The 25,858-nt window shown below is 41.4% G+C and overlaps 1 protein-coding gene across 3 annotated transcripts in view; it reads left to right on the top strand.

The window, feature by feature from the left end:
* Positions 1–11,908: 11,908 nt before the first annotated feature.
* UBR2 (ubiquitin protein ligase E3 component n-recognin 2) overlaps positions 11,909–25,858 on the top strand; it is a 55,985-nt gene continuing 42,035 nt past the window's right edge. For all 3 annotated transcript variants that reach the window (XM_084261887.1, XM_084261885.1, XM_084261886.1), the window contains exons 1-7: positions 11,909–11,995; positions 16,069–16,328; positions 18,698–18,776; positions 19,725–19,838; positions 23,084–23,211; positions 24,220–24,358; positions 25,352–25,414. In XM_084261887.1, the coding sequence (XP_084118013.1) occupies positions 11,918–11,995; positions 16,069–16,328; positions 18,698–18,776; positions 19,725–19,838; positions 23,084–23,211; positions 24,220–24,358; positions 25,352–25,414 (861 nt within the window). In that variant the 5' untranslated portion in view covers positions 11,909–11,917. The remainder of the gene's footprint in view (positions 11,996–16,068; positions 16,329–18,697; positions 18,777–19,724; positions 19,839–23,083; positions 23,212–24,219; positions 24,359–25,351; positions 25,415–25,858) is intronic.

Raw genomic sequence — 25,858 nt, 5'->3', positions numbered from 1 at the left:
CCTGCTTGCAGAGATTCACCTCAATTAGAGCATTAAGTGGAAACTGCCTTTACTGCTGTCAGCTTGAAATCCAGTGAAATCCAGTGAGAGATTTAAGGGAGTGTCTCCTACGGCTTCCATTGAGTGCCCCAACCAATCTTTGTTAGTTGATTCTTCTTTGGTTTTAACAATTTGTTCTGTGGTAAAGTTGACGTACTAAAAGAGGCTCTGGGACAGCTCGTTATGCAGAGCGCTACTAATTTCTAAGGTGTTTGCTGAGCAAGGAAAATCGTACTTTTGAGTATGGGAAGGAAAAATGAAGCGGACTGTATGCAAAAAAAATTTCTAAAGATAGATGGTAAACAGTTATGGAAAAGATGTGTGATGAGAGTAGAAGGAAGCCTGGCATCTTAACTTTAAATTGCAGTTAATCTAAATAATTTTCTGTAACAGAAAGATAATATCTAAATACAGATATGATTAAGTCAGCGTGGTTCCCTACCACAATGTGTAACAAGTCCAAGTCCACGCTGACAACTGAGATCAAGATTAAAATTTTCCAGTGTGAATTTTTCCATAGTGAATTTCCATCCTTTTTCAGGATTTTGTCTGTCAGAAGTGGATATGATACTGGCAATATCACTCCGCATATGGAAATTGCTCGGGCAGGCAATCTCTCTGATCAGAAGTATCCCAGTATTCATACTACCTTTTTTTCAGTAGTTTCTGTCTTCTACTTCACATTCCTCAGCACAGAAGCAAATAATTTTGCTGATTTTATGCAGAGTTGAATGTCATCTCTGTAGGGTTTGTTGCAAGAGTTTAAAAGGAAATAACCACCTACATCTTCTGCTCTGAACTTTCCCATTCAGAACCATAACCAGAACCTTTATACAAGTCTGCTATAGTCATATATACCGGGCACTTTTAGGTCTCACTGCGTTTTGCTTGCTGGTTTCTTTCATTTGTGACGCTGGGCAAACATGCATTTAAACTGTAAGGATACAGCTGTCAGGATTTAAAAAAAACCCCACTACTAACTAGCATGGCTATCCTCATATATCCTATATACATACAATATATTCTGTTTATATTGATGTAAGGCTCTTCGCATCATCGAATTTAAATAAGCTGCCACGTGTTTTATAGTGATGGAAATGCACTTGCAGTGAAGGACACACACATTTACATTTCTGTGCCAGTATTTTTGTTTGGTGGCCCCAAAACACTCAAAGAGGTGAGGGCTGCGCTGAAAAGAAGAAAGCAGAAAACGTGATGGAGTTACTGTATAGCTGCAGTGAGGTGGGGAACTGCAAGGGACGCCTAAAGTTGACAACTTCAGAGAAAAAAAGAATTTCCTCTATAGCTGAGACAGTTCTGCCAGCAGAAGCGTGGCAGATAGCAAGTAAATCCAGTGATAGGTAGGTAAATATGTGCAGTCTTATAGTTTATATGTTTTCTGATGGACGAATGTTGTTTCTAGAGATGAAGAAACTACCTCCATCCCATTTGAGTGGCCTGGGACTCTCTGAACAAACAGGGGAAGTTGGGAAATTAAACAGAAGGACCCCAAAACAACTTCCAGGCACAAGTTTAGGTCTGTGAGACTGAAGGTCTCAGACTTTTGAGTCTGTTCTGTTAAGAAGAGAGCTAATGGTGCAAACTGGGAATGAGATTGCTTTCGGGGAGGGGGGTGGGGGGGTGGGTGGGAAGCAAACTACTCTCTTCTGAGTCACTGAAGTGGGAAGTTTTCCTATAAAAGTCTCCAAAGTTTTCTTCTAGCCATGTGTAATCCCAACTTGTCCTCATGTACCTGAGAGCTCCTTGGGAATCCACCGGTGATGGCAGGATAACCTAGGGACTGGAAGGCTCATCTCTCAGTCTGCAGTACCCACAGCACTGTCAGCTTGCTAGAAGAGCTTGTAGAAATGCAGGGGGTCACATCTGGGGAAGCAGAAGAGGTTTCTCAAATTGACATTTTCTTCAGTTGATGTGTTGGTCTTCAGAATCCATTTTGCTTTAATCAGAAATTCTAACAATGGCAAGGCATAATTTGTGTCTCTCCGGGGGTGTATTTTACAGAGTATTTGTCCTCTTATCGTGTAAACTTCTCCTCTAGCCCCCCTGGGAAGACAGGTACAGCTCCATGGGTTTTTGTTTTGAGTCCCACGCCAGCTGAGTAATCTAGCAGCTAGTGATAGCTGCAGATAGAGACACTGATAATTTCTCTGCACCCCAGAGACCGGCAAAGGGGCTAATTATACATTGGTGGTGTAGAACTTGAGGAAATCCCCAGATGGGGACTTGTGGCTGTATTTCACTTTCTTTGCACTACTTGAGCAATGCACCGTGAATGAAGGAGGACAGAAAAAAAATAAATTCAGCCCCCATTATTCATACCGAACCCCTGAGCTTCTTAAAATATGTTCTGAGGCAGGGAGCAAACCCAGGGGTGAGTGAGGCTTCTTCTAGACTTAAAACTGCACCATCAGAGGCCATTCTCACTGCAGTGCCTGCCAAAAACCTCTCCAGTCTGTGTTTAAGGATCGGTCCTGCGTGGAGGTCCTTCCCTAGCCTCGTGCCAGAGTTTCTCCCTTCCTATTTCAAGGCTATCTGAAGATCTTGGATTCGTTCCATACTTAAACTCCAAGCATCTTTGTTGTCTATCTGACCTTGCAATATGATCGGCTGGAAACTTTTACTGTCTGGCTTTTTGTAAGGCTTGTTTCACAATCTGGGTAATGTAGATTTCTTTGCTTCCCATTTCCACTTCTGTAATGTTTATTACATTCAATTGTATGTCTGGTTTGGTGTTAGCTCCTGCCTATGTTTCATGAAGTCCTTCATCTTATCTGAAATTGCTATCTGCACTCTCAATCAGCTCATCTCTTTTTATTAGTAATAGATCCACTCAGTTTGTATGCTTGTATATGCGCCAGGATGGTAATGTCTTGCCCTGCCAGCAGACAGAGATTTTAAGCTTGTGATAACCTATATGCTAGTCTGAGGGATGTGAAAATAATGTTATGAATGTTGTTTATGAAAACGGGGTTTTGCACAGCTTCAGTAGTTTTCACGTACTGCAGTTGGCTGTCCTCAAAGAAGCAGCGAGTAGAACTATCAGCATGGCCCATAGTTTACATCTGATCATAACTAACTGAACACAAAAATCCTCAGCATTTTCCCTCTGTTACCTCTATGTAGATACCACTGTGAGGACAGTTGTCTTTAAATTACCCTATGCTTTCTTTTCTCCATTTTAACCTCTGATTATACCTTGTTTCCTCTTCCCAATTTTGTCTTGCACTGACCTTGCACTGTGCACAAACATTCTTATAAGGAAATCAGGAAGATATTTGTAGTTAATTTTTTATGTCTTAGATTTTGTGCCCAGTACATAATGATCCAGTTACATCTCAACTTGTGTGCTGTAATCTCAGCTTTCCACTTCTCTTCATTCCTGCCAACGAGGCAAGTTTATTTTCTAATAACTTAAAGTACCTCCTTTTCTCCTTAACTCTCTACAGATACTTCCCTCCTTCTTCCTTGTTAATTCAAGTCTCTCTGCTTCCAAGGATCCTCTGCCCAGTATTGTGCCGGTCTCCCTCTGTGCCATTCTCTGCTCCAAGATGGAAGGTGACAGGTAGCCACTTCTGTGTCGCTGTCCCCCCCCCACCCCTGAGCATCGCAGTGGAGAGAGGCCAGCTTGCCTAAAAGGGGCTCTGGGCTGTGCTTGTAACCAGTTTGCGAGCGAGTGTTTTGAAAACTAGTTAGGCAGTTTTCCCAGCATAGACTGGCTCATAGGAGGACCATTAATTACTCAGCGCAGGCTTAACCGTGGGCAGAAAAAGGGGGCTTTTGTGTGATTGTCAAACCCTCACCATTATTTGTACATGTTGGTTTTGTATTTAATAGGATTACATGACTTCTTTGCTCTATATGCCAAAATGGATGGTTCCTTTCAGTAATAAAACAAAGCCAATAACCTGAAAGGAACCACGGCTCAAAAGCACAAACTTGACCTCTGATTGACCTTGACATTTACAGACTAAGAAGAACTTTTCTTTGAACAGACAGAAGAAGTCAGGGAGCCAGCAAGAACCAGGAGAAAATGGTTTTGTTGCTTTCTGATTACATTGTTTAAACCAACATACTACATGGTTTACAATACTTCATTACAATGTATTAGGGCCTGGAGGTGATTTAATGTCTGTTTATAACTGAGACTAATCTTGAAATAAACAAATGAATGTTTGGAAAATGGATGAAGCTGTTCTGCTGGAGACAGCATTAAATGCATCTCTGAAGAGTAAATCATGGCTCTACAGCACTTAAATGCTTTTTATTTCTACCTTCAGTTGTATTTCAGTAGTTTTATCTAACAAAATTAATCACGGTGCAGTAAAAAAAAATCTAATTGGTCAGGACTGTGTAGCAGCCATACATTCTGTAAGGAATTCACAATTTTAAAAGTGTTTAGCCCTTTAAAATCAGGGAAAAAGATAAACTAGAAAACACTGTAGCATTACACTAGGCACCATGGTGATCTAAATTAAATCTGTTACAACCTGTTCTAATTTAAAATTGCTCCGTTGTGCCAACGAAGGGGAAAAGAAGAGTTGGTTCACTCGTTCAAAGCATTTTCATATTCCCAGATAAATCTTTCATCCACCCTGTCTTATGCTTGTGGGCTGTATGTTCCCATTTCCTCTGTGCATCCCCCGCGCAACTGCGCTCAAACGTGGTTTCAGGCGGGGCCAAGAAATCTTCCTCCAGTGGTTCGGTATCAGTTCTCATCTCTATCAGCCGAGAACAAGCAATGTCACACGTCACCATAGCGGCGTCCAGCTGTTCGTGACACCCAGAAACTCCTCTGCAGGGCTGCAGGCGGAGGCCTTGCTAGAGGAGGTTGCTCCAGTCTCTTCTGCTGAAGGATGACAGCATCTGCCCTCGTCCTGCTGTCCACCTCTGTGGGTGACTCCTTGGCCGCTCCTGCTTCTCTCCCTCTCCTGCCTCTCCTACCACCCAAGGCCCTACCCATGGCGCTCAGACATTGCACAGCACTTTTCTCGTCTTCTAACGCCTGACTCATTCCAAAAATGCCTTGAATTGTCTTAAATACCAGTCACTAAGCAGTTAAAGCCTGATTTGAGAGGAAAAAAAAACCCTGAAGTCGGACGGCTCCTCCAGTCCCACCACCCACACCCTTCCGGTTGCAGACTGGAGCGAGTGGGAGCTGATGAGGGCTTGGTGTGGAAGCAGCAGAAGAGGACTTCTGCACTGTGCGGTGTATTGCCACCTAGTGCTGCGAACATGGAAAAGCAAGATCTGTCCTGCTCAAGACCAAGGCTTCCTTGAGGCAACCACCAATGTGAGCATGACCCTGAAGGTCCTCTTTTGTTGTACCAGCACTGCTTAATCTGCCTGCTTTACCATAGCCTGCACCCATCCTACCAGGTTTAGGTCTCTCAGCTTTCACAATGCACTTTCTTAGTGAGGGGCTTTTAAAGGTCTGCTCCAATGGTGAGACAGCATATGCCGCTACGTTTTGTGTGGGAACCCTCCTTCCTAGCACTGTTTGCCACACAGGCAAGTTGCAGAAGTCTCAAGGATAATTAAGTTTGCTCAAGCTTGAAACATAGTCAACCACACCAAAGAAAGGCCTGCTAAGGGGAAGGTTGCAACATAAGCCAGTATGTTCATCAGCATCAGTGGGTAAGTGGGGGGAGGAGGGCGTTAGCTACAGCAAAAATTTCAAGTGGTGCTTGCACCTTCCTAGGTGTCAAAGTGGACCACCCATGCGCCACAAACATTTGCTTCCTTGGTACCAGATCACAGACCTCTGTATTAACTGCTGTGTCTAAATATACACAAGCAGTGTTCTGAATTTACAGTGATAACAAATGAGATCAGGCACATTTTTGCATGTGGGTTTTTTCCCTTTGCTCCCATGTTATTCCCCCCTTCTTTACCCCCCCCCCCCCCGCCCCAATACAACTCATTACTGACTATTATCTTAGCTCCTGTTAAAACTCTTTTAGAGGTTGGCATTTTAACTTGCCAGCTTGAGCTCCCGACTGTTGACACGTTACACTGCAGAAAGCAGCGAAATTATCATGGACCGAGTTTGCACTGTATTTTTTCTGAGGCGCTGCGTGATGAGAATAAATCATGTTGTCACCCTGACATGATCCACTAATGAAGAAGCACACCCTTTTGCCCTGCCCTCTTGCTGGATGTTAAGTGAGAACCCTTCCTCTGTCTTTTTTCTTCATTTCCACCGTGGAAGAAGCTTTCTAATTCTGCACATCGGTTTGCTTAGCAATATTGCAGTTGCCTAATGCAATAAAAATCAGTTATGTAACTGCCTTTGCTAGACTTGCAGAGAGCATTCGCCAGACGGGAAGATGGCCACGGTGTCTTTGTGCTTTCTATTATGTGTCTTGTGCTCCCTGTTATTATGTGGTATGCTCTGCTTTTTGTGTCCTTTTTTAAAGCATTTTTCTTGACATCATGTTTGGAATATTATACACCTATAATCTAAGATCATGCAAAGACAGAGCAGGGAAAAGATAGAAGCTTATTCTGGTGTATTGCTAAAAGGGCTGATATTATAGCAGTAGTGCCTCCAAGGAACAAAGAATCGCCTACAGTTTGTCAGATAGTATTTTTAATACTCTAATTCTGAACCGAATTCCTAAAATAACCTGTGTTTGCAGATTACCGTGTGCTCTTTTGTTCTGAATAATGTCTTGCTTAGTGAACTCGGTCTTATCAATCCACCGAGTACTGGGTGTCATTGTTCACCTCATTCACAATTCATCTTTTAATTAACATTATCACAGGCAAAATTCTATTTTGGTCAGCGTAATTTGTCACTGGAATCGGCAGTACAGAAATAAAAGAATTACCATCTGAATTTATCTGAAGACGCTGTAGGAGATGGTGACTACAAACCTACCTCATCCGGCACCGAGGAGGAAGGGAGGGAAACCATGTAAATGATAATGGCTTCAAAAATTATATTTGCAATGTAAAAATCACTACTTCGGTCATTCAGTATCTGCTAAGCAAACTGCTTTATCTAAATTAGTGTTAGTGAAAATATAAACCTGAATCCTACGCTTAGACACATGCTTCATTTGGTGGAAAGGCTTGCTCACTTAAGGAAGATTAAAGAGATACAAAAGTCTTTACAAGGTGATGATCTTGGATGTAGGGACGTAATATCAGCTTAATGCAACAAAATGCTGATCATTTGCTTTAATAGTTAAACTTCAAAATTAAGTTACAACTGCAGCACTGCTTTAGAGAGCAGGCAAGGAAATAAATGCTTTCAAAACGTTTCTTAACTGTAATGGGGGAATGAACCTTTCACAGAGAACAGAAACATTTCTGAGTCCTTCTCACAAGACTTGCCTGTCATAATGATTGCCAGAAAACTCCATCAATGTGGGAAAATTATGAAATAGCATTCTATTTTTCTGAGTCTATGAAGAAGACACCTATCCCTGCAGTCTGGACATGCAGTATTTTTCTGTTTGCATTCGGACTAATACAGTGATATTAAATTGACTGCATTTAAGGTACAATGAACACGCTGGCAGACGAGCCACTTGAAAATTCCCTCTAACATCAACTTTACCCTGTGATTTCGGCCTTTCTTGGTCACAAATGCAACAGGCCCTGAAGATGATCGCATTCAAGCAGTACTCAGACAAGAAGACAATGATTCCTGTAAGCAGAGCACCTCTCTGGAGCATGCTCTACTGGAGGCCCTTGCTCTTTCAAAACAGTTCAGCTTCAGCTTGGCGGCCACTGCTGACTTCTGTTGGACTTGCATGGAGACACGGTCTTCTAGGGTGGAAGATCCTGTTTCATTGGCTTCTAAAACAGTTTTTTAAAAGTACAGCCTCCCCTGTCATAATTAATATTTGCTCATTTGTGCCTATTAAGCTTTTCTTTTTTTTTTAAATGCATGCAGCATTTATTTATTAAATATACCAGAACCTAATCAAGTTGACCCCCAGTCAACCATTTAGTTACTTGGTTGTTTGGTTGGTTGTTGGGGGTTTTTTTAATAGCAGAGGCAAGCAGTGCCTAAACAGACAGTCAGGAAGTGATGGTGGGAACACCTCTGTGATAACATATTTAAGAAAGGGGAAAAAACCTGCAGAATTGCAGCCAGAGAGAGTAGTGAGAAGATGTGAGAGGAACAACTCTGCAGGCACCAAGGTCATGAAAGGAGGAGGAAGATGCTTTCCAGGCACAGAGAGATTCCCCTGCAGCCTGTGAATGCCATGGTGAGGCAGGCTGTCCTCCTGCAGTCCATGGAGGACGATGGGAAACAGAGATTCCACCTGCAGCCCATGGACAATGCTATGTCATAGCAGGTGGAGACACATGAAGGACGTGGACCCTATGGGAAACCTGTCTGGAGCAGATTCTTAGCAGGACCTGTGTCCCCACGGAGCGAGGAGCCCACACTGGAGAATTTCATGAAGAAATACAGCCCGTGGGAGGGACTCACATTGGAGAAATTCATGGAGGAATCTCTCCCATAAGAGAGACCCCACTCTGGAATAGGGGAAGAGCATGAGTCCTCTCCCTGAGGAGGAAGGAGCAGCAGAGACAATGAGTGATGAACTTACCCCAACCCTCATTTCCCATCCCCCTGTGTTGCTGGGTAATAGCAGGGAGAGAATTTGGGAGTAATGTTGAGCCCAGGGAGAAGAGAGGGGTAGGGGAAGGTGTTTCAAGATTTGGTCTTATTTCTCATTAATCAACTCTGTTTTGATTGGTAATAAATTGAACTAATTTCTTCAAATTGAGTCTGTTTTGCCCATGACAGTAACTGGTGAATGATCTCTCCCTGCCCTTATCTCAGCTCTTGAGCCTTTTGTTGTATTTTGTCTCCCCTGACCAGTTGAGGAGGGGAGTGACAGAGCAGCTTTGGGGGTCCCCTGGCCTCCAGCCAGGGTCACCCCAGCACAAGATGACATCTGCATCTATCACAGCCATATTCTATGGGACACCTTGTGTGCTGACAGCAAGGTGTGACCCAGAAACATATCAGCTACAGCAGGGAAATGCTACGAAGGTTTACTATTAAACCACAACATCACTAGCTTGGAAAAGACCTTTAAGATCATCAAGTCCAACCGTTCCTGCCCTATACTAAACCATATCCCTAAGTACCTGATCTACTGGTCTTTTAAACACATCCAGGGAATGGCAACTCAACCCCTTCCCTGGGCAGCCTGTTCCAGGCCCTGACAACTTTTTCAGTGAAGAATTTTTTCCCAACATCTAATCTGAACCTGCCCTGGCACAGCTTCATGCCATTTCCCCTTGTCCTATCTCATGTCACCTGGCTGAAGAGACCATCGCCCACCTCTCTACAACCTCCCTTCAGGTAATTGTAGTTGGTGATAAGGTCTCCCCTCAGCCTTCTCTTCTCCAGACTAAACAACCCCAGCTCCCTCAGCTGCTCCTCACAAGATTTGCAATGCTTTAACCCTGTTAAACCATTAAATTCTCTAGAGTTCTTTTCTTCAGTTTCCGATAATAGACCTGGGAAGAGTTAGGCTTTTTGGCAGAAGGCAGTCTCCTCAACCTTAATTATTGTTCCTGAATTTGAATATCTTTGCTGATGAAGTTAATAGCACAGGTTAAAAGTTATGGAAAATTCTACCCAAAGTTATAAAAAATTATACCCAGGAAGTTGTTAATGCTCATATTGAAATAATGGCTTTGCAGTCGGAATTCTGTTAGGGTCGCCCACCTAAGTAAAATAAGATGACTTTCACATTACTAAACCCCAGGTTTTTTCTAATGTTTTCTTCATGCAGCCCAGGAGAGACAATTAAATCATACAGCTTTCCTTCTGCCTTCTTCCAAAGAAGCATCATTTTCTGTATTTCTTAGGCATCCACAGTGCATGAATGAGAAACAGCGTGGGCTTTACTGATAATATAATTGTTTTCTGTGTTCTAAGAACAATTATTCAAAAAAGTGTCAAGGATATAAAAATAAATACAGTAAAAATACATACCCTGCATATAGTAAGAGCACACAGACAAAGGGAAATTAAGCTTATTCTTAGAATATTAGGGGGTGATGTTAATATTCTAAAGGCCACCCTTTCATGATTCCTGTGCAGCACTGGCTAAACCCATCTTTTTCAGATATTGTATGTTCCCTTCATGTCAAAATTCCCCAGAACTCCCAAATACAGTTTGTAAGTAAATGTGATGGTTTATAAACCCTTGGGGTTTCAGAAACAAGTGTTTATATAGTATGACTAATATGTGAACGTGCACTGCTGCCCCCTGATGCAGGGAATGCTAAATCTCTCAGAGTAATCAGGCAATGCCACACAGCCCACCTGCTGTCTTAGATTAATATATGGCCAGAGATGTATTTGTTACTGCTTGGAAACACACACACACACACACACACATATATAAATATAAATATAAATATATATATATATATATATATAAAAAGATAACGTCTCTCCCTTGGCTACCTCAATATTCAAATTAGTTGAGGGGGAAATGAGGAGATGGAAAAAGAAAGAAATGAGACAAAAAAGGAAAAAACCAAAAACCAACTATGCAGAATGGTTTACAAATTGTGAGCATGTCTAAAAAATGTTAAGTAATATAAACTGCAAACTGGAACTTACTTTTAATGCACAGTTGTGTTGTAAGAAGGTGCCATTCATGGCTGCCTTTGGCAAGTACTTCAGACAGCTGTAACACAGTTTCTCTTTCATGCCTGTTTATTTCCCTCCTGTGTGTTGTCTCAACTTGGGAGTGCAAATTGTCCAGAGCAGAGACTTCCTCAGCAGGATTTACCGGTGTCAGCTCCTGCAGGGTGGGTCCTTATTACCATGAAGCCTACTAGAGGGTGCAAGGTGGAAGTAGTATCTAGTTTGTGCATGACACGTAAGTCCCCGCAGAAATTCGCAGCCAGCAAAGCAAAGCGTGGTGCAAAGCCTTCAGCATGGCTGGCGCAGGCACTCAGCTGGCCCATACGCACCAAGCCAGACACGTCTGCTTGGTTCGTGGCCTGGCTGTAAATTGCAGTGCTGAGGAGCCGACGCGGGTAGGACAGTGGTACAACAGGTTTTGGAAAGACCTAGTGAGAAGCAAAGGCTGTATTAACTGGAATGAAACAGAGCCATGGAGGGTGACTACTTGCTGGTTGTGCTGGGGCTGCCTTTTCATTGAAGTAGCAAACTGAAGAGGTTTTATTAAAGCAGCTTTAGCAGAAGGCGCAGGGCCGGGTGTGATGCCACAGCTGGGGTGGCGTGTGGCCTCTGTGGGCGGTGGGGAAGGAGGGCAGCAGAGCAGCAGGATTTAGAGCTTCTGCTATTTAGTAGCCTTTGTCCTAAAGTCGAGGCTGCCAGATTCAAGTAATTTACTGGTATTTATTTCGCCCAGGCGGGGTGCGGAGCAGCCTCCCGGGAAGCACTCTTCCCCTCGCCCATTGCCTTTGCCCGCGCTGGCAGGCCGGACCCGTGAGGCCGAGCGAGCTTTGCCGCGGGGGGCCACCCAGCGAGACCGGAGATGCTCCTAGTCCCGGGTATGGCTTCGCGTTCGGGGAAGCAAACAGCTGCGTGAGGATAGCCGTGGCGCGGCTGGTCGAGCCGCAGGCCCTCCCCGGCGCCGGACTGCGCCCTCGCCGAGCGCCGCACCACGGCCCCGGGCAATGGGCACCGTCTCCTGGGAGATCGAGGAGGTGGGGCAGGCGCCGGGGAAAGACTACAACTCCCAGGATGCCCCGCGGGCGGCGTGGCGTCGTAGTGATAACGTCTCGGGCGGAGGCGGGGCGGAAGTGAGTTCTCGGGCAGAGCGGCCGGCAGGGCCCGGTTCCGAGTATCCTTGCTTCGGCGGCAGCGGCGGCGCGGGGGGTGGGGGGAGGGAAGAAGATGGCGGCGGACTTGGAGCCGGAGGTGCAGGCCATTGACAAGAGCTTGCTGGAGTGCTCTGCCGAGGAGATCGCCGTGGTGAGGCGGCGGGCCCGGAGTGGGAGGGGAGGAGCGGTTGGGGAGGGGAAGGAGAGGGGGCTTGCGAGGCCGGCGGGCGGCACTGGCCTGCCCGGCCGGCGGCGGGGCCGTCAAGGCCGGGGGCCGGGACGTGGCTGTGCCCGGGGGTCGCGCAGGCTTTCCGTGAGGGGGTGTCGCTGCCTGAGCTGCCTGTAAGGGCTCCCCTGGCTGGCAGCAGCGTCCCTATGGCCTTCGCCTGCTGTTGTCGCCGGCGTCGCTATTGCAGCAGCCGAAATCAATGGCAGGGAGCAGCCAGCTTTTCCTGTTGTTCTGGCTGGCGCAGGTGGCTCCCCGCAAGCCGCCGAGACGTGGTCAGCCCCAGCCGAGGGCGGCCGCCGTTCCCCGCTGCTCCTGGGCTTTGTCGAGCGCAAACGGCGGCGGCGGGACCGGGGCCGCTTCTCACTACCTCGCTCCTTCGTTTATGGCTTCCTCGCCTTCTCCAAGCAGCCGAGAAGTTTAGTTCTCCTGCTTAGTTGGCTGTCTCTTCTAGCGTCAGTCGTGCCTCGACGTGAGAAAGTTCCCCTTCCCCCCGTTAATTTACGCGGATGCCTGAGCCCATATGTGCTTTGTAGCGTTGAAGTTTCGTTACAGGTTTCTTCCTTCCCCCTTCCCCAGTATTTGAGATGCGGTTCTGACAAAAGCTTGCTCTAGTGAAGCTTAGGGCTGTTAGAATGGGTCGCCTGTAAAGGAAATATTGGTAAAGTCAGTGTCTAATTTGAAATAATTTAGGTTTTGTATGTATTTTCATCTGCTTTTATGAAGAGTAGTTAAAAGGGAAGTGAGCGTAAAGTTTTTAAAGAAACTTTTGGTTTTGGTGCAGGTGCTGGATCTTATAAGTGCTTGTGCATTTGAGGGACTGGATATATACGTTAAAATATTGGGACTTCTTGAGTACTTGTCTGTAGCATAAGACCTTGAAGAGCTGTCGGTGCCTCTTTCACTGAGGATTGCATTGGCTGCTTTCCAAAATAAAATAAAAATGTTCTAATTCAAATTATCCTCAGATTATGCTGGTACACCTTCAGCGCAGACTGGTATGATTACGTGGAGGTACGATTACATGGGCAAATATGGGTAGTTGGCTATTTCCTAGCTAGTTTAACTCCTGGATTAGTCTTCCTTCCCCTCAACCGCAAACCTAATAAATAGTTCTGTCAAACACTTGATGAAGTAGTCCAAGCTGAGCGCAAACTGCTTGTCTGTCTGGGGAGCAGGTAGGCTTTTTTTGGGTCACACCACAGATGAACCCGGGGCAGACGTGCACCACCAAGTGGCACACGGTTTGGAATTTGCTATCGATACAAGTGCCCGCTTACATTTAGTCGGTTCTTTCTCCTTTTCATTCTCAGTCATAGCCAGCACAAAGCTACAGTGCTGAGATCTCACCTACAGTGTTCCAGTAGCCAAATGCTGCTGGCACTGCCTCAGTAGCGTATGTAAACAACGTACTTGGGATTTAGCATTGTTTTTCTCCTTCCTTTGCTGATAGCATTACTTTGTTGATAGTGGGCTATCAACAAACAAATGCTAGCCCAAAGCAGTCGTTGTAACACTTTAAGCTTTAGTCTCTCATTGTTACAACTTCACGATCAAAAGCATAAATTATCTGTAACAGAACACGAGCCTACATTGCAAATATTTATTTGTAGAGCTAAGAAAAACATAAATTATACTTTTAAACTTTCGAAACCGTAAACGGAGTTGGTTTATGGCTGATTTGTATTACATATTTTGTTCTACTGGTATCTCCTACTTGGATGTGAATTTAATAGGAAGCCTGATGGACCATTAGGTTTTACTTGCATAAAATGCGATTTTGATCTGTGCTTTTGGGTGGGTTTTGTTTGGATTTATTTTTTTTTTTTGGGGGCAGTCAAAAATTGCAGCAGGAGTTTGAGGGGGGAGGAAGTGAAGAGGAATAAGCTTCCCTTTTCAGTAAAAGCCTCTCTTGGGAGCGTAGAACATTAGCTTTTCTTACATGTGACTTCAGGTTAGAAGGTAGACAAGTACTAAGTAAAAACTTGCCTAAATACAAAATACTTCCGGTAAAGAAGAAATTTTAAAGTTTTGAGAAGGTCTGCTGGAGTTCAGTGCCTCCCAGGTAGCGATTTGTAAAAGCAGCACAACGTATGCATGCAGACATATATATTTCAAATAAGAGTTATACATGCACTACAGTAATTTGACTTGCCTTCCTGGTAGCTCTTGGAGTGACAGCTGTTTCCTTGTTGTCGAAGCCTGTACTTCCTTCTGATGTTCTTTTAGTCAGGATCTGATTTTCAAAACTGTTCGCAGAGTTACATGTGTAGAACTGGCTCCACAGATTTAGGTGTGATGACATTCAGTGTTGCCACACCTAACTTTCAGGCAACTACTCCCCGAATTTTTGGGATGGGAAAGCCTTTTACTCGAGGAACAAGAATTTTCTCTGGCTAGGTGTTTGTCTGGGCTTGTAGGGTAGCTATTATGTGTTGTGTATTTTCTAGATAGAAGTTAGTAATGTGCTGAATTAAAAGGCTGAAATTACAGGTTTTTTGCTGAGGAAAAAAAGCAGGCGTTAATAACTAATATATGGTCTGGAAAATAATTTAAAAATTATCTTATTAGTTGGAGATCATGGAAGACAGTGTTTCACTGTGAATGGGTCAGTTCTGGCAGTAGTAGATAGTTGGTACAAATGATGAAAGGTGGAAGAAATGATGAAAGGAAAAGATTAATGAGCAAGGGAGGGGGAAATTTTTAGTAATGCAAACTTTACTTTTTTCATTTTTGTATGATATACCCAGAATCCTGATGGGAACGGTGAGATTATCTGTGAATCTCTGGATTGCTGTTTTTTGAGAATCTTCTCCCATGGACTCCCTTGTAGAAAGTCTGGGCTTTGACCATCAAAGCTAGATCAATACAGAAATATTTAGTAGACTGATTGTGTTTTTAAGAAGTCAAACAAGGGAAAGATGTGAAGAAAGCATGTTATTCTACTGAGAGCTATGCTTAGAAATAAGTGGGATTTTTAATACATTAATTTTGCTTTCGTAAACATAGTCTAATAAATAAGCATACTATAATATGTTAAAAATACTAAAGAATGCAGCCATTATTAAATGGCACAAATGCTTTGCTGATTGTACACTGGAGAACTTACTACAACTGTACTGTCTCAAACATAAGTTCTTTAGAGTAAGCCATAAATAATTTGCAGTAAATCAGGCTGTAACATTTGATTACCAAAACCATTTGTTTTGGTATAATTAAGTCTTGCTTTTCATGTACAGTTTTACGTTGATTCTGATTTCTTTTTCTGAAGTTGCTAGGGGGTATCTGGTTGTCATATTTACAATGAGAAATGGCATACTAAGGCTGTTTATGTAACACAGGATTTAATCAGTGCACACTTGCAGTATGTGCTTGCTCACATTTGTTTATTATAAAAACCTTGCAGACTTAATTTACACTTTAAACCATTATAAAATTGTAGTCCACAAGGCGAAAATAAACCAAATGTTGTCTTAGAGGATGTTTTTACTCTCTGTGTGTATGTGTGTGTGTGTGTGGGAGCTAGAATGAGCTGTGAGTTTTTCAGTGGCTTGTAGCAGGTACAGTAGCTTGGCTTTTAAGATCTGTCAACTTTTTTTTTACAATTGATTGACTAAGCAAACATCACACTTGAAATAGTCATTCAGACAAGTTATTTTGGTGGTAGGAGAAACTAAAACCCACTCACTTTCATAGGTAATTTGTTGAAATTAAATCAGAGGGGGGCTGTTACCTAATGCTGTGTTTGTCATTCTCCTTATACTTTTTATCTTGCCACCTCTGAGAATTTTGTATGTCAAAAGGATAAAATGTGTGATCAGGGAAACAAGTGATTTCTTTCCTAGTGCGTGTCTTCTGCAGTCATCTGGATTTAACACTTAACTTCCTTCTTTGTAATGCCATTTTAGATTTCTCATTTATAAATACAGTAATTTTGATGGATACAACTATGTTTGATGTTTTTATTAATGAACAATTCATGTTCTTCCTTTTAATAGAAATGGCTGCAAGCAAATGACCTTCAGAAAGAAGTATACCAGCATCTGGCCTATTATGTACCAAAAATTTACTGCAGGGGTCCTAACCCTGCCCCACAGAGAGAAGACATGCTGGCACAACACGTTTTGCTGGGAGCAATGGAGTGGTATCTTTGTGGCGAAGATCCTGCGTTTGGTTTTCCAAAGCTTGAGCAAGCGAACAAACCTTCCCACCTCTGTGGCCGCGTTTTTAAAGTGGGAGAGCCTACCTATTCTTGCAGGTATTGCAACTTAGCATTGTGAAGTATTTTTCAACAAGAGCATACTGTATACTGAATGTAAATTTGAAGTAACTTTGAAGTGTTTCGTGACAGGTGGGACCAAGGGAAAATTAACACACTACAGGTTTGTTAGTGGAAAAATACTAAGTGTAATGTAGAGTGTTTTCTGGGCAGAAGAAATGCAAACTTTAAGAGGTTGGGGTGAGTTGTCAGGGACATTTAAGGTCACTTATCAGAACTAGGCAGGCAGGTCAATGTGTGTGTAATTCAGGAGTTCCATACCAGCTGTCAGTGTTGATCCTGTATTTCAGACTTCTTTCCATTACTTGTTAAACAAATCTATTGGATGCTAAAGCAGGCATGCCAGCTTCTTGTTCCTTCCTTACCTGCATCTCTAGATCTCTAAAACCACCATTTTACTTGAAACAAGAGCGGAAGTTACCAACCAATTCCAAGTACTTTAAAAATACTCATGCCAGTGTGTTATTTACTGGTTCGGTATCCATTATCTTTTCTTTCCTGAACCATCTGTAGTTTAAATTGAGTTTGTACCCTCTGTCGCAGATTCTTCTTGTTTTCTGTGCTTTCTAGCACTGTTGAACACTTGGTGATCCAATGCTCTTCACCCAGATTAAGGAAAACTGTGGGACCTGTGTTAATTTCTTCTTAACAATAGCTTTTTGAAGACCAACAACTCAGTATGTGAAGTGTATCCTTGAGAATACTGTTAGTTAGGATGAAAACAGTAATGCAGCCAATTGGTGTAGAAATTAGAGAATGAGTGAAGGTATGGTTTGTACTCAAGGTCTTCATTTCAATTAGGAAAATTTAAATACGGCCATATAATCATAACATTAAGGTTAGAAAGGATGTCTTATCCAAACTTTTGCTCAAGCCAGGGTTAGCAATGTATACAGAATATTTTTACTGTTGCTGCTGCTAAGACAGAGTCTGATCTTTTGATTAGGTACTGGACCTGGATTTAAAACTGTTAACATTTCCTCTTGTGTGTTAATGATTTACAAAATCATTAATCTCTTACAAAAATGTAAGAGATGACATTTTTGTGGGATACAGAAAAAAATTGTTTTCTGGGTCAGTGAAATACATTAAAAGGACTTGTTTTTCTGTCCAGTTGTAAAGGTTACAGGTCTGCCAGTGCTTCAGGTATAAGCACCCTTACTTGTTGAAGAAATCGCTTGGCAAATAGTACTGACTAAGTATATTGCCACAAGTTTAGGGCTCTAAAGAATTGATACCAAATATTGTAGAGCTAATCTACCCGGAATTAATGTTGTAGGTACATTGTTGCAGTAAGGATTTTAATTTTTTTTATTAAAAATAAATGCCATAAGCATAAATTATTTTAAAACAGAACAGCTTCGTTTAATTTTGTTTTGACTGTATCCCCTTTAATGGCTTCTCTAGGGAAGACAGATGTGAAAATGGTATTTTATGCATAGTAAGCCATAGTTGCCTGATTATCTTTTTATGATTACCTCAATTTATTTATTGAAATTAAATTAAGAGAATGTTTGATAATAACATTTCATAGGATCTCTGGTGTTTTCTTTTGAACAAAGCAACTTGTTTCTCTTGATTCTTGTTTAAATAGTGACCATAAGACACACTCGTCCTCTTGGTAAATATACTTAGGTTGCAAAACATGACTTCCTTAATCTCAAGGTGCCTTGAAGTCAGTTCCATTACATAGGTTCCTGTATTTGCAATGCTTCTCAGGGAGGTGGTTAAATGTAATGCAGAATTGTGTTGTCCATTTAGTCCCTTTTGCTAGAAAAATTGTTTATGTCTAACAGCAGTGTTTGTAGGCAGGACCTGATTATGGTCTCTGATCTCCTGATTGAGGAAACTCTGTTCTTGGACCTCTTCAGTGAGCTTGTCGTGCTAAATTTAGAAGCAGAGGTTTGATCTAATCTGTTGCATGCTATCTTTTGTTCCAGTGTTCAGGGAGAGAAACATCTCTGGAGATTGTTAATGCTTGTACTCTGTACTGGAGAGAACTTTCTGGGGTTTATACTGTTTGCCTGTCTGTACTGTGTTCTGTTCACTTGCTTATATATTTGTCTCGCCCACTGTGAGGAATGGCTATATTGCCTAAGTACACATGCTATCCAGACAATATTTTAAAGCCTCTTCAGATTTATTTTTTTCCTCTGTTTTTTTTCCCCCTCCTTGGAAGCTGTCCCTTTGCTCTTTCAGAATAAAGAATTGCTAATGTTTGCAATTAGTCAGAACTTTCAAATTTGTGATATTTGAAAATTACCTGTTATAAAATGTTTAATTAAAGCCAAACCCATTTGTTTAATGCTGCTTTTTTTTCCCTTTCCTGTCGTTTTTGACATTTTCAGAGACTGTGCAGTTGACCCAACTTGTGTATTATGCATGGAGTGTTTTCTTGGAAGTATTCATAGGGAACATCGATACAGAGTGAGTAATGCTGCTGGAATATATGATGTAGTGATTAATAATTTTGTATGTGTATGTTTGCAGCATTAGAGTTGGTTTTGACCTGCTTTGACCTTGATGTTTGACTGTGTTTAAAGTGTACTGAAAAACCTTTCTAAGAAACCAATTTTATTTGCTGGTAGTGGCATGCTTTTTCTATGTAGGTTTTCAGTTAGTGAATTAACAAGTCTACATGATGTCCAAAGCTGTAAGCAAATATCCTTCCAAACGTGCATCTAATTTTGTTGATACTGTGGGATGTACCTGTATGTACAGAATGTGCCTGTATGCCAGAAATCTGCGAAAGAAGAATTCTTCTGTGAATCAGTTAATAGTTGTGGTTCAAAAAAAAATTAGACTCAGTAATTTGAGGTGGTCCTAACTTGACAATCAGTTTTAGTAGAACAGTGTAAATATATCATTACAGCTTTCAGATACTTTTTTCTGTGCTTACGAAGAGTTATGTGAACAGTTTGTAAGCTTTGGGGTGTAAACTCTTGTTACTGTAAACAGCATGTCTTTTTCTCATTGTGTAGTAGCACTATGGGAAGTGATTTAGCTTTGTTGAGATCAAAAATCCTGACTCTGAGATAGTATAGATAGCCCTGCAAGTAACAGATTCAGAACAAACGTAAATCAGAATAAAAATCTACAGCCTTCAGGTGGGGCAGAATGGGGTGGTTTGAAGTTGTTTTTTTGTTTGGGTGTGGGTTTTCTTCCTTCTGGCATATGCAGGCTGATGAAATAGATAAGATTTCAGCTGTCATAGAAGCAGACATGGTTTCACTGGGCTATTTTAACAGGGTACTGGTTAAAGCTATTGGGTGTTGTGATTGTGCTTTTGTAGGTCAGCTGTGACTACTCATTTCTTAATATGCAAGTATGTATATGTATAGTCACATGAACTGGTTTTGTTTCAACTAATTTTAGATGACAACATCAGGTGGGGGAGGTTTCTGTGACTGTGGAGATACAGAAGCTTGGAAAGAAGGTCCTTACTGTCAAAAGCATGAACTTAACACTTCAGAGACTGAAGAAGAAGAGGTAATAACAGTTGAGTGTTGAGTTTCAAAACGTGGCTAACTGTGTGTGTATATATGTAAATCACTCATATGAGGTTAACTTTGGCCTTGTATGCCATGCATGTGAGATGGGAGGAGATCTAATAGTAATACATGAACCATGCTGTTGAACAGAATTAATGTCTCATCATTCTAAGTAACTCCTAAAGTTAGACGTTTTCAACTAGAAGGCTGTATTTTGTATGTTCTGAGTCACCTCTGCAGCTTTAGTTCTTTGGTGTTTTGTTTTATTATGAAAGGTGAAGGGAGTCTGCCATGTAATCTGTATGTAATCATGTACATGAAGAAGCAAAATGAAGCTGTGTGTACAGCATGTGTTCTGATTCTTACCAAAGTGCACATTTTTAAATCAAAATAGCTTGCTGCTACAGGAAAGCTGTAATGGAGAGATAAGGTAGAGGTCTAGAAAAGCTGCTTGTTTGGTATGGAGAAGGTAAATAGAGAACCTATCTTCACCATGTCTCATAGCATAACAGCTTGGACATAATAAATGCAATAAGGCATGCTACTTCTTACACTATTGTCCTGGTTTCAGCTCAGAGTTAATTGTCTTTCTAGCAGCTGGTGTAGGCTGTATTTGAGATCTAGGATCAGAATAATGTTGGTAACATTCATGTTTTAAGTTGTTGCCAAGCAGTTAGGGTCTTTTCAGCTTCTCAGACTGCCCTGCCAATGAAAAGGCAAGGGAAGGGTGTGCTGAAGAAGTTGTGAGGGGACACAGCCAGGACAGCTGACCCAAACTGGCCAAAGGGGTAGTTTGTACTCTATGATGTCTTGCTTAGTATATAACTATGGGTGGGCCAGGAGGCAGTCTGGCTCAAGAACTAGCTGAGTATTGGCTTTGGTTACTGAGTGACTGTGCTGTGCATCACTTGTTTTGTATATTCTATTATTGTTATATTTATCTTCCTTTTCTGTCCTATTAAACTGCCTTTATCTTAATGTACAAGTTCTACCTTTTTTTTTCCTTTTCAGTTCTCTTCCCCCATCCTACACAGAGGGGAGTGAGTGAATGGCTGGGTGGGTGTTCTAACTGCCTGCTGGGTTAAACCATGACCAGCATAAATTCCAGCTGTTGGACTGTTACAGATGCCATTGTTGTTAAAAGTTTAGATATGTTCAAAAGGAAGCTTAACATGTTTGTGGAGGGGGAAAAACTATCAGTGGCCATTTAAAAATGCAGATACCATCTTATTCTAAGTGCCAAGTTACTGGGGATGAGAGGAGCATTCTGTACTTACGCTCTTCCCTTAGCGTCTGTTACTGTATCTCAGGAAGAAGAGTGGCTGGTTGGGCTTCTGGTCTAGCCACTTAGATCTGTTGTTATGTAATAGAGTTTCTGTGAGAAATTATGGGAGAATGTAGGGCAAATTTCTGTAGTAGTTTTTCTGGTCTGACAGTTTAAGTGTGGCAACTGTAATTGTGTTTGCAGTGAAAGTGGTCCTTCTAAAATTTGTTCTGGCTGTCTCAACACTATCACTCCAACACTGCTGCATGGACTCACTGCTTGATTTGTATGTCAGTGTACATTAGTCAGCAACTTTAGAAAACTTATTCTGAAGTCTTGAGTGGATTGCTACTTCTGTGTTCAAAGAGACTCATAGCAGGAGTGTGAAAAATTAAGGTATTGAGCAGGCTTTGTGTTTATTCCCTATGACTGATGGGAATTGAGATCTCTTCTGCAAAGCTGTATTCAAGGTAGACCAAGGGATCATTTGCTGAGCATTATTGGGGCTTGTTTTTTGCCTTGCCCTGATGTTGTTGTTGGAAGTGCTGGGAATGGAGGCAGCATTGTTACTTAAGGTGTTGGTGACTGATAGTTCTCTTCAGCCTAGATAAGTTTTAAATGAAGCAAAAAAAGAAAAACTAGTAGTCATTAATGCTCCTCTAAAGCTTCCAGATATTCCCAAAGAATCTTGGGAGGTGTGCATGGATAAACTTTACTAGTACTGGTGAATTGCTGTCTGTCAGTGGCATCCTGTAGATACTGCAGATTTAAGTTCTGTAAAGATTATTGTGGTCAATTGTATTCAACATAAACTCTAGTGAAACACAGACTTTGGTATTAGGTAATACTAAAGCAGAGGTTGGGGTACTGTTAAGTATTTTAATTGGTTAACAATTAAGCATACTTCAAAATACCAAATGATGAATTGAGTCAGTGACCCAGTGTACAGTATATGTCCAAGTGACCTGCAGGGCATGCAGTGTTCCCTTTTGGGCTTTGTGGAAGACAGATTAGTTGTTATAAACATCAAAAATTTGTAGTACTAGAAGAAACCTTTTGGAGAAGAACTTTTTCATAATTTCTGTTTGCACTCTTTAAATGGAGTGGAAGGAAATGACATTTACTGCTCCAGAAAATAGTTTATTTGCAGACTGAAACAGTGCTCCTCTTCCTCCCTCTCCTCATTTAGTCATCTCCCCTTGACCCTTCAAATGTCCATTTACCATTACATTCTGCTCTGGCAGAGAGAGGAGGATGAGTTTATAGTGGCTGCTGCAGATGTCCACTGGAGGGTACCCTGGAGAGTAGGCACAAGTGGGTGCATGGTCCACGTGTTACACAAGGGTAACAGCTGTCTGTAAATAAGACTGAGACACGGGGAGATCAGTATAAAATACCTAGTTACATGTAAGTGTTTATGTACAGTCACATGTAGGAAATGTGTATCATAAATCATGATACCAGTGTTGTATAAAGTTGCACAGGTAAGACTTCTGTGTGGAAGCACGTGCTACGTATCAAACAAGGCAGTAGACATGTAGTTGTTTGTAACCAGCAGTTTGCTGGTATTAAGTGGGACAAAAGATGTAGTCACTTCAAATGAACTTTTTGAAGGCATCATGGAAAAAGCATTTTCTAATACATCTGAGGTTAAAAGTTCTTCAGAAGACCTAACATAGAAGGTGTATATAGGTGGGAACAATGAAAGTGAAAAGGGAGAGGTATGCGTGTGAGTTGGGTGATCAGAGGCAAGTTAACGTTTAGGTATTGAATGTTAGGTTACTGCTTTGGTGATTGTCAGTGAAGAACTGGAAAAATAAACCAGTACAATTATTGGCGCTGTTCCTTACAAATGTCAAGTCATTTAATGAAAGACAGAAATAACAATGCTTGCATAATTAATGGCAAAGACAGAATTTGACAACTTCTGTTTTAAATGTCATTTGGTTGTTCAATTTTTATTTGTTTTTGTTTTCCAGGATCCTCTTGTGCACTTACCAGAAGATATGGTAGCAAGAGCTTATAATATTTTTGCCATCGCATTTAAATATGCAGTAGATATATTAACCTGGGAGAAGGAAAATGAATTGCCTGGCCTAGAAATGATGTAAGTGTAGTATTTGTCTTCTGCCTTTTAAAGGTTTGCAGATTTTTACAATAGAAAATGCAAATTCTGCTTTTAAGTACATTTTCTGCCTTTTGTAAAACCGTCAGGATTATTTATAGACAATAGACTAGAATAATTTTAATACTTATGTTTTCTCATTTTTAAACTATTGTTATTATACAGCCAATCTCTGCATTGCAATGGTAAAAAACATCTATGACACTTTTCCTAATTTTGAAAAGGGAGTATTGGTAAAATACCCTAAAACAAGCGGTGGGTTAAGTTCTTATGATACGAGTTACTGAAATTCTGATAGCGCAAGTATTTTATACTTTTTGGTGATCCATTTGTTACAAATCCTAAAGCATTACTGAAAATTTTAAGTGTACTGTAGCATCATAGTTACTGTGAATTAATTTGTCACATCTTGTTAGTAACTTGCACTTTGTGTTGGTGTGGGTAAGAATCCTGTGCAAATGCTGGGAATCAAAAGAGTGAACTGAATCTGTGTAAGCTTAAGTTGTGGTTTTGGGGGTTGTGGAGGTTGGAGTTTTTAGGAGACTGTCAAGTTTTGTTCTCTGTTATACCTTTATGCAGTATTAGGGAAAAAGGTCTGGCAAATAATGCCAAGACTGGTGAAATCTCCGAAGAAGCTATGGGGAAATATATTTAGCACAGCTGAGCTGGATAGAAATGTGGCTTCCTTAGAAGAAAGCTACCAATTCATAATCAACAAATGGTCAAAAATAATATTGATATTTAAGTATTTTCTTGCGATTTTGTTCATTTTGGATTTAATTCTGTAGAAAAGATGCACGTTCCTGTAAAAGTTAGCAGTGGTCAGTCCTTTTCAGATAAATTGTTGATACATGTTCTGATATAGCAAAGGAAGCTCAGGCTTGGGTTGTCTGCTGGGTGGAAAATGTTGTTAAACCTGTTGTTGTTTGGTTTTGGTTTTTTTTTAATTACATTACTTCAAATTACACAAATTCAATCCTTGTTTTGAAGAGAGAAGAGTGACACCTACTACTGCATGCTGTTTAACGATGAAGTCCATACCTATGAACAAGTTATTTATACTCTTCAGAAGGCTGTCAACTGCACGCAGAAGGAAGCGATTGGTTTTGCAACAACAGTAGATAGAGATGTAAGTAAACTAATTGTTGGGACTTTTTGTTATACTTACCCTAATGTTTATTTATATGACCACACTACAGTTTGTTTTCCCAAAGAGTGTGGTTAATGTGATTGAGCTCTGTCGAGCAACCTTAAAATGTCTTAAATGTCCAAACCAGACCTAATATTCAATATATATTTTCAGTGTAAACTGTGTTCCAGTAAGTCTTGTGAGTGTAGATAGGGTGTCTGTCTTTCCTCTCTCAAGGATGGGCGGGCAGCAGCTTTAGCTCATCCCTTACTGTATACCAGGGAGCTGACATTGAAATAGCCCCTATATGTGCTCCAAGTGGGGGGAAATACTTCTCAGTGTAACACCAGGCAGCTGTGAGAGATAAAATGCATCATTGACTGCTTTTGTTCATTGCTCACAGAACTACTTGTGGGGCTCTTGTAATTTAATTTTCTTCATAACTGTCAGGTGATAATGACAGGAAGAAGTAAAGCATGTCATACGGCATTTAGGAAGAACAATGAGTTCAGGAGTGCTGTGCATGCTGCATATAATTTTAACTAGTATCTCTGTCTCAGAAGCATTCTGCCAGCTGTCTTTGTGTTCTGGTTTGTGTGCATGTTTTAAGACAGGGACGTTTTGTAGGGACAACTGCATCTTGATGGTTTTGCTGTGAGCTTGTAAGTAGTTGCTGTGAAAATGAGTCCCCTTTTATGTTGCTTTGTTGGGTTGTGCCTTTTTTTTGTGAGGATTGGTGTTGGAGTGGGCTACGTCTCTTTCAAATGGCAATGAAAGTGTTGGTTTGGGTTATTGAAGTGCTTCATGAAGGTCAATGGAACAGGAAGTAGACCCACTTTGAATTACTTAACACAAAAATCAAAATCTAGTTCACTGTTATCACTAATCTGTTGTTGTGATATTGTGCTGTATCTTTGATACTCACGTGAAAGGCGGCATTTGAGCTGCTTGTGTAGAAGCTGGTGGTAATGTTACTTCTTCACAAATTTCAAGGGCCGCAGGTCTGTTCGATACGGAGACTTCCAGTACTGCGACCAAGCCAAATCAGTAATAGTGGTGAGTAACATTAGCTACTTTTTTACCTGCTTATGTTCCAGTAGAGGTATCAACATACAGCTTTATTTTCTGGTTTTGTTTTCTCTGCTGTTGTCTGCCTTGCATCTAAAATAACTTCCTAAAACAAGTTCCCAGACAACTTTTCCCTTCAGAAAACAGTTTGATCAGGAACTTCAGATGTAGTCTTTTTAGAATTGCATGTTAGTTCAGGCTGGTGAAATGAAACTGTATTTTAAATTTTCTCTTGTACTATGAAGATGTTTGCCTCTTTCACAGCCACAGCTATGGAAATTGATCCTGATTGAATCCAAGTTTGAAAGTGTATTTGTAGTTTCATTTTGCCTGTGTGCATTTAGATGTATATAAGTATTTATGATGTCTATATATTACAGGATTCTTTCATGTGAGAATGTGGTAATGTTTTCTATTTAATTCTCCTTTAAC

This window comes from Gallinula chloropus (assembly GCF_964237585.1).
Source record: "Gallinula chloropus genome assembly, chromosome: 3".
Lineage (NCBI taxonomy): Eukaryota > Metazoa > Chordata > Aves > Gruiformes > Rallidae > Gallinula > Gallinula chloropus.
Note: the sequence above shows the minus strand (reverse complement) of the source record. Positions and strands in the feature narration are given on the sequence as shown.